General features: G+C 35.4%; 1 protein-coding gene across 4 annotated transcripts in view; it reads left to right on the forward strand.

Moving 5' to 3' along the window:
- The window catches only part of PPFIBP2 (PPFIA binding protein 2), a 107,533-nt gene that overhangs the window by 6,992 nt on the left and 85,211 nt on the right, over window positions 1-15,330 (forward strand). For all 4 annotated transcript variants that reach the window (XM_032187564.1, XM_032187566.1, XM_032187565.1 and 1 more), the window contains exon 2: window positions 12,425-12,522. In XM_032187564.1, coding sequence (XP_032043455.1) covers window positions 12,459-12,522 — 64 coding nt within the window. In that variant the 5' untranslated portion in view covers window positions 12,425-12,458. The remainder of the gene's footprint in view (window positions 1-12,424; window positions 12,523-15,330) is intronic.

Genomic DNA, 15,330 nt, shown 5'->3' on the forward strand with positions numbered 1-15,330 from the left:
AAGTGTGTGTTTATGTTCAGAACAAATGTTTTTGTACAAGAGGGAAATTTGTGCACTAGAATGGATTTGGTTTGGATTCACCAGTCATTTTTGATTTAATCAAAGGTTCTGATTATCCAAGGACTAAATGAGAATAATGGGACTAGCAGCTGCTCGCTTCCTTTGAAACTCAGATTTGAGTACTCAAAAACAGAGCTTCCAAATTAGTAGAGACTTATAAAACTGACACGCTAGGTAGACTTCATCTTAAAGTGAGTGTCTTTTATTTGCTTTTCTTAAATGAAGTTAACAAAACTGTTCCTGTCGTGGAGCATAACTGTCCCTTATAAGTGTCCTTTATCTATAACAGTTAGTAGAGAAGAAATAATTTCCTCATGACAGAGCAGTAGTTTGGTGTTTCTTAACATGACCACATGTGGATTTTTTTTAATTTTTTTTTCCCTTTTATACACCAGAATAAAACTTACTTGAATATTTCCACGTGGAGTGGAGCACTGAAACAGAGTGGGCTATATCTCTTTTATATGTAAGAGCAAATCAAATTTTATTTACAGATTTAGTATAAAAACATAAAGTTGTCATGATTACTGATACGGCAGCAGACTTAGATCCGATTTCTACACAATGAAATAAACTGTGTCTGAAGAAACAGAACTCTTATTAAGTCGTCCTTGCTTCTACTTCAGAAGAGAAAGAGAAATCAATTTCACCCAACGGTAACTTTTAATAATTTGATCTTTTTTCTATTGTTTTTTTATTATTATTTTTATGCACTGTCACTTGATAGAATCACAAAATAGCTTGGGTTGGAGGGGACCTTAAAACCCATCCAATTCCAAACCCCTGCCACGGGCAGGGACACCTTCCACCAGACCAGATTGCCCAGGGCCCCATCCAACCTGGCCTTGAACACCTTCAGGGCAAGGGCATCCACAGCTTCTCTGGGGAACCTGTTCTAGGGCCTCACCACCCTCTGAGTAAAGCGTTTCCTCCTAACATCTAGGGCATCCTAGGGCATAACATCATCCCTTCTCATTTAGTTTTAAACCTTTCCCTCTTGTCCTATCATTATCTGCCTGAGTAAAAAGTTGCTATCCATCTTTTTTTTATAAGCCCCCTTTAAGTATTTAAGTATTCACTTGGCTACAGATGCAAGAAACATCTGAGGAATTTTTCATAAAGACAAATCAACTAGTTAGGGATTAAAGGCCTTTGCAAAGTGACTAGTCTGAAATCTTTTAATGTTATGGTTGTTTTAATAAACAGATCCCTATAACCGTATTGGTATCAAACACAATTCAGTTATTACCTCAAGGAACTCCACAGGTTTATTCACAATAGGACCAAAAGTGAGTAATAAGCCTTTCAAACAGTTCTAAAGAATTGCTCAGAGTCTTAACATGAAGTCTGTCTCTGAAGGGAGACAGAATATGTAAAAGCTTGACATGAAGTATCCCCTCAGGTGTCATTGCTGCTTAGGACTGTGCTTTAGGACTTCTGGCCTTGCTATAGTGACACTCAAACCCTTTAAAGTAAGACAAGAGTTCTGTTTCATTTGTCTTCTATGGCATTATAAAGGTTTTATTTCAGAGACAGTAAAATTTGACTAACTTTATAACAACGTACTGCTTTGGGTACTGTTATACTCTAGCATTTGCCTTAACAATTGCAATTTTTCTGTTTATTCCAACCATATGGAAGAACTCTTGTTTGGAATAGATGTAACACAGTAGCACTAATTCTAGGCTACAGTTTTATTTACTTTAGCAAATACTTTTTTGTTATTGTTCACATTTAAGGAATTAATTAAAATATTATCTGAAAATTAATCTAGATAAATCCTATGTGTTCATTATAATGGTTGAATTCCTATCTTTTCATGGAATAATTTCCCTATCTTTTCCCTAGGAATAATAGAAATTCACTGTAAAAGGAGAACAAAAGGGATCTTATGTATATCTCCTTGATGAATCATTATGCTGACAGCATCCTGAACTTTGGATATAAATATGTGTATTAGAGAAGGGAAGAATACTACATTCATAAATGGTTCTTTTTCTATGTCCAGCTATTGCATTCCATTTGTGTTGAGAAAGGCATTTTTTATTTGCAACGTTCCAAAAGCTTTCTGAATGAAATGTCCTAGCAAGCCTGTAAGACAAAATTACTAGAGTATGTTAGCTTTGAAGATTGATACATTGAACCAATTTTACCAAGTCTCTTTCTGAAAATAACATATATACTTTTTAAGTTCTGAAAATTAAAATCAGCATTCCTATGCATAGATCTGTAGCTATACATTTTCTCACTTTTTTGTTTAGTCCTACATATCTTGCATATTTTTATAAGGAAGAATTTAAACTGATTTGACCTACCTGGGATAACATGATTTGATGTGGAAACATGTTCATTTTATATTTGTGTGGAACTGAGGGAGGAATAAATACCTTGAAATGCTTCCTGGATGCAGCATGGATGGGCTTCGTCATTGGTAAGAACTTGAGAATGCCTGGCATGATTGATAATAAGAAGTGCTATATATAACAGTGGACTTCCAGATTCTCCTTCATATCCTGTTCCATCGGATGTAGCTATTTTGTGGAAGCAGCAGGCTGGCACTTCAGAACTCTGTTGTAAGCTATAAAAAGATGACACCAAGTACTGAAAACTGGGTATGCGGTTACCTGAAGCTTACTTGTTTCAGCTGTGGTGACAGAGCAGGAACAGTAACAGCTTGCATAGATGAAAGTGAAATAGAAAAGCTGGGCACTTGCGTGGGCTTTCGGTGTTGTGACACTGCTAAGTTCCTTTCCTAGCTAAACATATTTTCCGGTAAGAAAATACAGCTTCTCCATAGAACAGGTCATTGAGGAGACCTACATAGCTGGTCAGATGTTCATTATGAACTGCTGCCTGGTTTCAGGGATTGCTTAATCTGTCTCTAGTGATCTTGGTACTTCTGTTCCTTCTAGAGTCTGCTGAGTAAACAGGAATAAAGGATGTCACTTTTTTCTTGCCACCTTTAATAATGTTTCTTCAACTGGGAGGTATCATAGTTTTCCCTGACCTATTTGAAACTTAAAATTATTGAATATTGCTTTTGGATGTCAAGTTACTGATTCATCTGTCATGCAATATTGCTTCACTCTATAATGCTTTCTCTCATAATTAGAAAATTATGTTAATACATTAGGTATGGAAAATCAATGCGACAGGGGAATATATTATTCTCATTTAGAAATCAGTTGTGGCATAGTGTCTCATACAGCTACTTCCTTACCCACTGGCCAGTTCTGCAAGAATTAAGGCATCCCATATTCAGAGTAGAGGAAGAATAAAATAAACAACGTGTGTCATTTTAGATCAGGATTTAACTTGCCATGAAGAGCTTTTTCCTTCTTGGTTATACATATTTAGTCAGAGAGAGGAAGAACTTGAAGGCTGCTTTTCCCTTTTCATTAATCAATGTGTTCATTAATCTTTAGGAAAGAATTGATATTAAAAAGTTCTCTTTGTAAGCACAAAATTGACACAGCTGTAGAATTTGTAATTTCAATGAAGTGCTGAGTAATGTGGGACATGGTCCTTTCATAGTGACCCATTTGTTGTTCCTACTTTGAATGTTTTTAATCCAAGCAGAATCGCTTATATTGTTTGCTGATTCTAGCAGAAATGTGTTGTTGTTTTTTTTTTTTCTTCTTTCTTTCTTTGTTTCCCACAGTCACTTTCCTCAAAATAGCTACTGAATCTTAAATTTACACAGTACTTGATACTGTTTAGTTCCTGTTAGTGTGAATTCAGCATGTTTGTGTTCACAGATGCAGGGTGGATCATGTTAAACCACCTACATTGCTGCACAAAACGTTTCATAGAGGGGAATAATGCTGATACAAAATTAAATTTTACAAAATCAGAAAGCTGTCTCTTTAGTATTTGTTTTAAAGCTTTATATCTAGAGCTGAGTTTAGACTTGACAAAAGTTTTTGTTTTCATAAAGCTGAGGAAAAATCAGAACAGAGCCTTGTAACCTGAGTAACCCAAGAGTAGGTCTTTTGGTTGAGAAATATTCAGAAGAAGTTGAGTTGTATCTATGTTGGACATGTTGTCTATGTTTCTCTGTGTGGTCTAGCCTGAACCTGAGCCTTTTATCTTAAAAAAAAAAAAACTTTGGATGAAATTTCTTTCTTTTGATTGCAGGAAATGAATTTTCCAGCATGTTAACCCTCCTGTGTATTCTGTTGTTTTTTTTTTTGTTTTTTTTTTTCTGCAACACAAGGGAATCTCACATCTCACGTATCTCACTGTCCACTAGTGTCCTCTACCAATCCTCTCCTACTTTAGTGTCTGTCCATTTTAAGGAATGCTTAGCACTCTCAATTCTTTTAATGCTTCAAAGTGGAGTTATTTCTGTAAAGATTCATTGCTCATACTCAGCTGCAAGGTATGGATTGGTTTTCTTCTGCGGAGAGGCTTGCTAGATAATGACTCTTCAACTAAGCATATTATAGGAGAGAAAGTAGAAGAGGACTGGGAAGAGACTAGGAGATAGTGGCATGAAAAAGCGAGTGGTGATTAACCACTTTTTTTCTTTATATATATGCTGTATGTGCATTCACTGAAAAAATATTCAGAAAGGATGCAAAAAGAAATCAGATAAATTCACAGAGGGTGGGGTCCTTCAACATCTATGAAATGTGATGGTTCCTATGTAGTCTGTGATTCAGCAAGTCTCATGTTTGCTGGTTATTGGGAAAGACAGAGCAGGAGGCTGATGACTCTGCACCTCTGTTGCCCTGAATATCTTTAGGGACAGAGCACTGGGCCAGGCTGGCTTTTAGTCTGAGCCAGCATGGCTGTTCTTACGGTGTTGTAGTGTTCCAAAAATACACAACCATTCTCTGCCTCTGACTCATATGATTTTGATGGATACCTGTCTTGATTACAGTACAAACAATAATAAATACAAGTTTAAGCAATAGGATCAAGGACTGTACAGGTCCAGATGGCTGAGGAGTGTTTGGTCAGTGTTGGCAAAGCAGCTGATTCTTAGAATGATTGTCAGAGCACATCATGGAAATGGATAGTGTGAGCTGATTTGAAAATCAAGCCTCCTTACACTTTTTTGAGATACCAGATCTTCTGGCCCTGCTTTAGCACTAGCCTTCAACAACACGTTTTCAGACTAATGTTCCAAATAGCACCTATATCAGTTACAGTACAGGTAATGCAAAATCTCTGTTTCACAGTGCTCTTACACACTTCTGTAGCCCTAGTGAGATTTATGAACATGCATTTAATTGATTAATAAAATTAGTTGTTGTTAAGAATGCTTGTTCTGTTGAGTTGGTTCCATAAGAGCCTAGTGGGCAAGAATTTCCATTTGCAACATGTAGTGAAATGCAGGAAGGCAAACAAAACTTGAATGCTAGCATCAGAGCTAGGCTGAGAAGCCTCTGCTCCAGGGAAATTTGAAAAGGCCTGAGAAATGTTATCAGCCTTAATAATGTTCCAGATTCTCAAGGTTTAAAGGTTTGCGTTTCTTTGTTTTGTTTTGTTTTTGGGGGGGGGGGGGGAAGGGGGTGTTTGATTTTTGTTTGTTTGTTGTTTTTGTTTTTTTTTTCCAGCAGAATAGTTTATCTGAAATTTTAGGATTTTGTGTTTTGAATCTTTTTGTTAATCATCTATACGGAATCTCTCTCAGTTTCTGTCAAGAAACTGATTATTATGTGTTTCACTGATTATTGTGTGTTTCACTCTAAGGAAAAGAGTTTTAGTGTCTACTGTCTACTTTTCTTGCAATTTCCCACCTTTTGATATACTAGAGCATGACCTTACTTGCACTGAATCATTCACTGTATCATTTTCAGCTTAAGGTTTCCAAGTCTTGCACGCTTTTCAGGTTTTGTTTCTTTTTTGTGGGGTGTAAGACGGGGTTTCCCAGGGATGGTGTCTGGAGTTAAGTAACTTGACAAGACTTAATTGAAGTATTGACCTTCATGGAAGGAAATTGGAAGTTGGGACCCTGAGACCAGTGAATACAAGAGTGCAGAAGGGAAAGAAAAAAAATTACTTTAAATGTCAGAATTTAGGGTGTCAGATTTCTCTCTCTTTTTTTTTTTTTTTTTTTTTTTTTAATTGCAGCATTTTATAACTAAATGTGAACTGTAGTGCCAGGCCTGACAATTGTATGCCATTCATCTCTGCATTTATTTTAAGACAATAAAAGTTCATGTTTTGATTCAGAAACTTTCATATATTTTACCAGCTAATGCTTTACTCAGCTAAGGTTGAATTGAAAGCATTTATTCATTGTGTTGTTTTAAAATAAAAGTAAATAAAGTAACAAGGTAGAAATTTAAATAGTTAGATGACAACTGAAATAAAATAATTAGCCTTTTAATTTAATACAGTAACTAATATTGAATGCAATTTGTGTTCTAAGTCTTGCAAATTCAAAAGCTACAAAATTTCCCTTGATACTGTGTATAACAGAGATAAAGCTTAAAATATCTGATAAACTAAAATTAAATTATGGAGTGTTCTTTAAGCTTTTATGAAAAATGGTTTTTTTTTATTTAAAAAAATGAAGGACTGAAAGGCTACCTACAGGTGACAAACTGCTATAGGGAGGTGCTGAAGAAACCCCACTTTGCACATGCCATTCTGTCAGCGTCAGCTTTTGTATGTAAGGATGAGACGTTGCACAAACATGAGTCAGGAAATTCAGTTATGGTACCAATAGCAACTGTAACTTAATATCCATGGGTCCTGTGGAGGAGGTACTGTGAGGTGATTTTTGTTCTCCAAGGATCACGAAGTATCAGCTGAAGCATTTACAAGATACTTGTGTGTGTTCTTTTTTCATTTTGTTGTTGTTGTTTTTTCTTTCAACTAGATACAGAGTTTAAATTCAGGCTCTGATTAGCAAATTTAGTGGGTTTATTGTTGAAAACAGATGTTTGGCTTGTGACTTTGCTAAATCATAATGCAGTAAATTTAGCAGTGTTTTGTTCCCTTTATATCTTTAAATTTAATTATTTAGCATAATACATTTAGAATTGGTGTAGTTCTTACTGCTTGTCATAGCTTTTCTCAACAGCACACAACATGGTGGTTTTACAGTGCCTGCCTGCCTAAGCTAGTTTAGCACATTTACCTAATGAACTAACTTAGCTCATTTCCATCAGGGAGGTATTACAGTAGTATGCTTGGCCAGGGGATGTCCCTTCACTGAAGGACACCCAGCAGCATGTTGAACAGAGACCTTCCTAGTTCTCTTCTACCACTGACCTGAAATGGTTCAGTTTCAGGTCTCTGCCCAACTTTGGCAAATCTACATTTCTGTCTTAGAGCTTTGCCCCTGCACCCTTAACACCCCCATCCCCTTGGTTGACCCTTTACACTCTTCAGCTGAAAAAAAAAAAAAAAAGTCTTTATTCTTTCCCATTTTTGTTATTCTATAAAAAATCTTTAGTCTTGTTTTTATTCATTACATAAATGGTAATAAATGAAGGAAGGGTTGAATTTACCCTTCCACCTATTCCAATGAAGCAGGTGAAGGGGAAATAGAGCAGGTAGTGTCTAAATTAACAAATATAAATTAAATTTAACCTATAATCAGATGAATATGATTTCTGTGTGGATAATCCCAGAGGATGCTGTATAAGTAGTGTTCCTTAGGCAGTCATTCTAGCGATCAGAAATTCTTCTATTCCCAGCAGCTGTGGATGGTTATTTAGGACTAAGGATTAACTTAATTAGAGAGGCTTGCTGGGTTTTAGAAGGCCAGGATCCAAATACGCGTTTATGACTTCTGTGTTTGATGGTGTCATAAGAACTCCTGAGCAAGGTAGGAGAGATGAATCGGCAATTGCAAGTCTGTGGGATAACTGGCTACAGACTGCCTGTGGCTGGGGGAGAAGCAAGGTGGGAAATGGTGCGAGTGGGAACAGCTCATTTGCTCATTCCAGCTCTGGAGTCTTCTTGCAGCTGAAAAACGCGTGGAGGACTTCTGAGGCTTAGCCAAGCCACTTGATCTTTCATTAAGCCATTAAGTACAAAGCAAAGTAATATTTGAATTTGAATCATTGAAACAGTTTACAAACATGTATTTATTCATCCCAGGTAAAAAATATGATGGTATTTAATTATTAGCTACGTCTTCTAAATGCAAGAGGTACTGGAAGGCTACCCAAAGCACTGATATTAAGGCAAGATCTGGTTTTCAAGAGTTCCTGGCAAAACCTCGCATCGCTCCATAACTGATAACATTGGTGACCTTGTTATCAGGAGCAAAGTTGGGAAAACATCATACTTAGGAGTTGCCTAAATGTTCACATTCTATTGTCTGAAAAGCTGCTAGTTCAAGGCAGCCATGAAAAAATCAGATTTAATTAAGGCTTTTCATAATTGTGAATACATCTTTTAAATATCATGTTCTTTTTGGACACAGTAAGCTGTTGTTTTGCATACAGGAACTGGGTTAAGAAATTTGCAATGGATATTGGCTCTAAACAAGTTAGTTGTAGCAGAGAGTTTTCATTTTATTTGAAACGCAAATCTCAGATTGGGATTTACAGGGTAAAGCTAGCTGAGCGAAATAAGTTTGGGGCATTCAGACCAGTTTGCTCTGCACTTCCTGGAAGATCTTATTACTTAGGTAATTATAACAAACAGGATTGCAATATCTTTATCTGTGGGCTGGGCTCTAAATTATTGTGAGCGTGTGGCTTAGAAGGGATGATAATAATGTAGACTTACATCTGCTTAACAGTAAAACTTTGGCTATTAATAGCTAGCAATTTTTACTGTTCAGGGGAAAAAGTAAATAATTTTCTTCTTAAGGACCTGAAAAGGTGAGTAGTTTGGTTTTTGTGTTTTACTGCTATGTAAGTTAATCGAATAAACTATGATCGTTAGAATTTGCTAGTATTAAAGCTTTTGTTGTATTATTAGAGAAGCTTTTTCAGCTTTGCTAAGGACTGAACAAAAGGTAATTTTCAATTTGCATATATTTATATATGCAGATAAGTCATGGTGTTTTGCATGCGTTGACGTCATTCAGGAATGAAATCTGTAAAAAGAATTACAATTAAAATATCTGCAAATAGACGGATCCTATTTGAGGCCCTCACCATGCTTTGGGAGTGATATAGCTGTCTTGTTTAACAATAATAAACAATAATAAAAATAAACAGAATCCACAATTGCAGGTACTTCTACAGAGCTAGTTCAGAAACAGTAACTGAAGACGTATGAGATCTAACAAGCTATTTCATAATAATGCTCAGAACAGTCAAACTGCAAGGAGGGAGTGTCTGGGAAAATAGGACTTGCCTGCAGCACAAGCAACAGGTCTGTCTAGAAAAAGATGTCAAGCAAGTAATATTACATTATCACTCTGGAGCAAAGCACATTACTTTTTTTAATAAATCGTTTGATCAGCAGGTTCTACTCTAGCTTGATTCAGTTAAGCAGCAAATACACTGTGGATACAGGTGAGAAAACAGGAGGAGTGTGGAGGTTGGGAGGAGATAGAAGACAGTTCTGGTAGTATTTTTCAACAAAACTTTGTGTTTGTTAAGGTGTTCACTGAATTTTTTTCTGTAAGTAAAATTTCAAGCTTGTAATATTTCAGGGGTTTTTGTAGTTTTTTCACTGCAGGTGATCAAAAACTATATTTGATGTTTAGAAAAAATGATAGTTCTGCCTTTCTTGTTAATAATAAATATGTATTGCTCTAGCAGCTTTAAGCACACAGCAATATCTTACAGCACAAATAAGAACATTCAGTGCAACCTAGTGATAGAAACTCTGTAATGCTTTTAGTATTTTTCCCTTTTTTCTTCCTTCAGATTTGAGACAGTCTGTTGTTCTGATTTACAAAAACAGCTGGCAGCCGTAGATCTCTGAGGGAGTGACTCTTTTCTTCAACATCCACCCCAGCAGCAAGACAGCCTGGGTGCCTCTTGGGCAGCTGCTTTCTGTAGGTGGATTTCCTTTCACTGAGATGATTGTGACCCATGTTGTGGATGCTTTGAACTAGGAGAAATACTGCAAGGAAAGTGGCTTATTGCAGTTGAGAACTGGGTATCTCTAACATTTTTAATGAATCTGCTCACCTGCTGGCAGATTAATATGATAACAGAGGATGGAAATCTACCAGAGTCAACAAATTGATGCAACAGAAAAAGAGGGAGTGTTTGAAAAGTTTTGTGTGTACATATTGTGAAATTTTAAGTTTATATCAGCTGACTTAATGACTTTTAAGATTATTCTGAGGATAATGTGTGTTATTTCCAATACCATTAAATGAAATATTTGGGTTGTTTGCTTTAGAGATCAGATGAAATTCAGGTACATTTAGCATTGTTCATGCTTAAATTATTATTTTGACAAAAAGGGAGAGGTAAACCCAACCTGTAATTTGCATGAATCTTTGCCTTAGGTGACACTAAAGGTTGTGGGTGATTTTTTTTTTTTTTTTTTTCCTCTTCTTTATTTTCTGATATGGCATTCTCATATTGCTCTTCAGATCTGTTTGATCTGAAAGTAAATAGTGGCTCAGCCATTATGACAGCCTAAATGGCAGAGCTGAAATTAGAGCCTACTAGTTTCAGGCTCTCATTCCTGCAGCTGTCCCTTTAGATGATGATTGTATACGTTGACCAGACTGGATGTAGCACACACAGCTCTCTGATAACAGAGAGCTTATTAATAAATTAGCTTTCTTTGTATCTTTGTGTATTCTTCACCAGCACCATGACAAAAAGCCTGTATTGTAGGGTTATTAATCTGCAAAAGAAGCAAATAATTATGACTTGTTACTATTTTTTTGCATTGTGCTGGTCTTTTTTCTGAGTTTCTTCATTTGTTATGATGCAGTAATTTGGACTTGGTGTTGAGTATACTTCTAGGGATTTTTTTAATCTGATGGTCCTGAGAAATAACAACAAAAGAATGTTTTTATCTTAAAGCTTGTTCTATTCTCTGGCTGCTAATTCTACATTCTAGTGTTTAGGAAACATCGAACCAAGAGAGCAAATGTAGGTGGTTTAGCTACCAGTCATGTCAGTCATTGGTGATAGTGGCCAGTGTCTGAATTGTCACTGAATGAACACCATACAAATATATCTATGTGAATTATCTTGTCTTTTAAATCTAAAGACAGGTGACAATCTATTTCTTGTCATATCACATGATAAATACAGATTAGTGAAATTTCAGTGGCATTGGAATAATTGGCCCCACAAACATATGACCAACTGCATATGCACTTACCTACTACCTGTATCATTTGAAGGGTATCTCTGGCCATTGTCACACAGATGTCTTTTGTGGTGCCTACAAAGGTGTAAAAACAGCAGTTTTGAACCACTGTTTTAAAAATTTACTGTATTGGGAGATACAAAAATCTGAATGAACTACACCTTTGTGGAAGAGAAATCAAATCAAAATTCTGTGACCTTTTAAAGTCTTTGTTGATATTTTGAGTTGTGTTTTACAGCACTGCAAAAATTATACCCAAGACCCCTGTTCATTGCCCTGCAGGTGCTGGTTTTACACCTGAGCAATGAAGTGATGTGCAAAAGGAGCTTATTTCAGAGATGAAACAGACAGCGTATATTTTTTTTTCCCTATGAAATGTCGCAGGGGATTCTAATTTTTTGGAAAATTTGGTTTATTATCCTTGATCTCAGATGTTAATGAATGTCTTTAATCCTGTTCTAAAGAGGCATCAACTTCAGAAATTTCATACTTGGAACAGATTGGTCATGAAATAGTGATATAATGTGGTTATGGAAAGGAGAAGTAAAAATGATTTCAGAATTGCTGGACTTGGAGTCAGAAGTGAAAAACATATTAGGTATCATTACTGTTGGGGTTGAGGCAGCAACATATTTTTATACTTTCCCTCTTTACTAATATGGCTGCAATCAATAACGAGCTCCTACAGAGTTTGGCTTATAGGTTAACTGTGATTTCACCAGGAACAGTAAAAGCACCTGTTTCATTCCTTCATTGAAACCTAGACAACCCTCCTTTTCTCCCACAGTGCAAAAGGTTGAAATACACAAACTTTGAATTTAGAAAAGTATTCTTAAGAATGAGGCGTAGGCAAATCTCAGGCTTCCAGTATTTGAGATTTGTTTGTTTTCATTTTCATCTGCATTTCCTTGTTAGTAACGTATCTTAAGAAAAAAACGAGTCAGTGATAAATGAGAACCTCAGAAATCCCAAGTCATCTATCAAGAATAGGAACTATTTTTTTTTTTAATTTTCATATTAATTACAAGGCTGTATTTTTGTTAGCATGGACTTCTCTTTGTATGGCTTAATATAGAATGAAAGAATGAAACAGTGAAGTATATTTTCTGTCAGGTCTGCTTTAGTATAATACACATGCTTTCATCTGTCTTTACAGTAGGAAGAGTAAAAGTCTGAGCAAATCAGAGAGCATGGCTTCTGACGCTAGTCATATGCTTGAAGCAGCTTTGGAGCAGATGGATGACATCATTGCAGGTACAATAATGCTTTATTTTACACCAAATTATTTTGATATTTAACAACACTTGTCTTTCTCCCCTCCTACATTTTTCCTGTTTATTTTTTACTTTTTAATTATTTTTCTCAATTTGTCAGTTTCCTGTGTTTTCTGTGGATCAATAATTATGTGAAGAAAAAGTAAAATAAAGAAAGCCTATAATTCTACCTCAGATATGTAAATATTGGAATAGGAGAGATTTAATTTGCTCTAGTGCTATATGGTAATTTAAACAAATCCTCATTAATGTGGTAACTCCACTGAGTTGAAATTTAATGGAAAATAATTGCAATGACTAATTTCAAAATTTACATTCAAACTATACCTGGTCATTTAGTTGACTGTAAAATAATATATATTGTTACTTTTTAAATTCTATGTGTCTGTTGTAAAAAAAGAAGTTTTTACCAAGGTATTTGTTATCTGGATAGTATATATCTTTATCTTACACACACACATAAATATTCCTAATTATGTATTTTTTAAATATGTTATTTTCTTTATTTGTTGAAATGCATAAGTATAAAATAGTTTAGCTATTAATTACCTTCATGGTTTAATGAGTTAGAACGTAAAACTTGTTTTGTTAGCATTCATATCCAGGAGCCAAATTAAGAGTTTCTTTTTACATAGCTTTCCAATAGAAAGGGTGATGCAAGACTGAATTTGCTGTTTTCTGGTGTTCTGGTAAGGCAATTAAAAAAATTAAAAAAACTTTGTCTCAACATTACAGCATCCGAGAAGGGAAGATCTTTCTGTGGTTAGGACTCAGTAGCCTTGGGGTTTGTGCTCACACACCGTTCAGTGTGAACTCCTGAAAGAAGTATCTGGGTAGGGCCATGATCTCACTTTTGCACAATGGGAAAGCATTTACTAAAGCTTTTTAATTTAAGTAGTGACACCCATGCTGTGCCTTCATTATTTTCCCCTAATGCTGAAGAAGATGACATCAGCCTCTTGTTGCTGCAGTTCTGGCTTCTTCCTCCTCTTCTAGTAAAATTTACTGTCCAGAGACTAATATGAAGCTTCATAAATTACCATCAGACTAGCCATAATTAGGCAGAAAGTCTGTGTCCATGATTTCTAGTCTAAAGTATCTCTAGATTTATTGTTTATTATTCTTCTCCACATATGAAACTTTATTCTATATTTGCAAGTTTATGACTGCTAAGATACACAGAAATATGAAAATAGAGCACAATTGTAAAAATGTGAATATGTGATAGATACAACTCCACAAATAACTCTTCATGGCAATAGAACAAGTTCCAGACAAATACGAAAACTTAGAAATGCATTTCCTTTTTTTTTTTTTTTTTTTTTTTTTTTTTTCCCTGACCTCAAAACTTTCTTCAAACAAGGTTTTAAGCAGAAGTTATCTGGAATTTTATTTGTTCACCTCTTGTCTTATAAAACACGAACAGATAGTCAGTGAAGCATTGTACTTCCCTCAGATATGTAAACAGAGAACAAGAAAAAAACAAAGAAACAAGAAAAGCAACTCCTAAACCATAGTTCATAAAACGGGGAACTGAAATAATTTCTTAACCCTAAATTTGTAGTAGCTATGATACTAGCTAATGCTTAAAAAGACATAAGACAACATAGAGGTCCATGGCCCTTTCATCATGCTAGGGAACCTGTGCTTCTAAATCACCTTCATACATCTGGCTTTATCTTTATGTATTTATTTTGCTTTCTCACTTCTGTGATAATTTATACATAGCCCAGCAAACATTGTTGATATCATCAATGCATATATATTCCATTCTTCAGAAAAATTTATCTTGTTTTATTTCTTGGAAGGGAGAGATTTTCTTCAGAAAGCATTTATCTTCCAAGAGGAAAAAAAAAGAAAAGACACATTTAAATTGACTTTCAGATTAGATACTGCTCTTCTTCCAGTAGTTGTCAGAGCTTTGTGGTGTGTTTTCTTTTGAACAAAGAGGTTGGAAAGCTTGATCTGATTTTGAGGATTTTTGAGGATTTTCAAAGCCCTTTCTAAGGCCTTCTTGTGCCTTAGATTTTCATCTGCATCAGTCAGATCAATCAGTGTTATAAGCGTGTGCTTCCAACATATCTCAAATTGTCTAGTATCTCCTCTCATGAGCAATAAGAGGCTATGTAATCAATAAACAGGTCTCTCCTTGCTTGTTTGAGCAGCGCTATATTTTGTTTAGAAAAACTTTCAGTTTTACCTGAAGATGCCATTTCATATTCACTTCCCAAAAGTATTTTAGGCTTACAGGCTGTATATTTTTCCACTGAAAGGGTAACATTACTATTTAGTAGCATTTTCATGAGTAGCAACTCTGAAAAATGATCAGTTTAGAGTCAGATAATAGGAGTTTAGTGTAGGGTATTTCTTCCATGGTATGGAAAGATAACTCATTAAATGATAATATATGACTGCCTTACAAAAACAATTCACGTATTTCTTTTAGTTTGATGGTAGAATAATAATTGAGCCAAGCTTGACTTTTTTATTATCATTTTATTTTCTCCTTCTCCTTTTTCAGATTATTCATGCCCATGTCTTTTTAGGGTTTCATCTTGATAAATAAGCAATAGAATTAAATTGTTCCAGGCTGCCCAACAACATTGCTTTTACCCCCCTCCCTTAGCTGTCATGATTATGGAGACACGGATAGAAGCAGAGCAAATGATGTAAGAAATAATCTGTTTTATTCAGTGGTTTGCACATCCTGTTCACAGCTGTTTTGTAGTGTTGTTGATGCCCAAGCTCTAAAACAGAGTAGTATGTAGAGTTTGTTTCCAGTGTCAGC

Source organism: Aythya fuligula, chromosome 5 (assembly GCF_009819795.1).
Source record: "Aythya fuligula isolate bAytFul2 chromosome 5, bAytFul2.pri, whole genome shotgun sequence".
NCBI lineage: Eukaryota > Metazoa > Chordata > Aves > Anseriformes > Anatidae > Aythya > Aythya fuligula.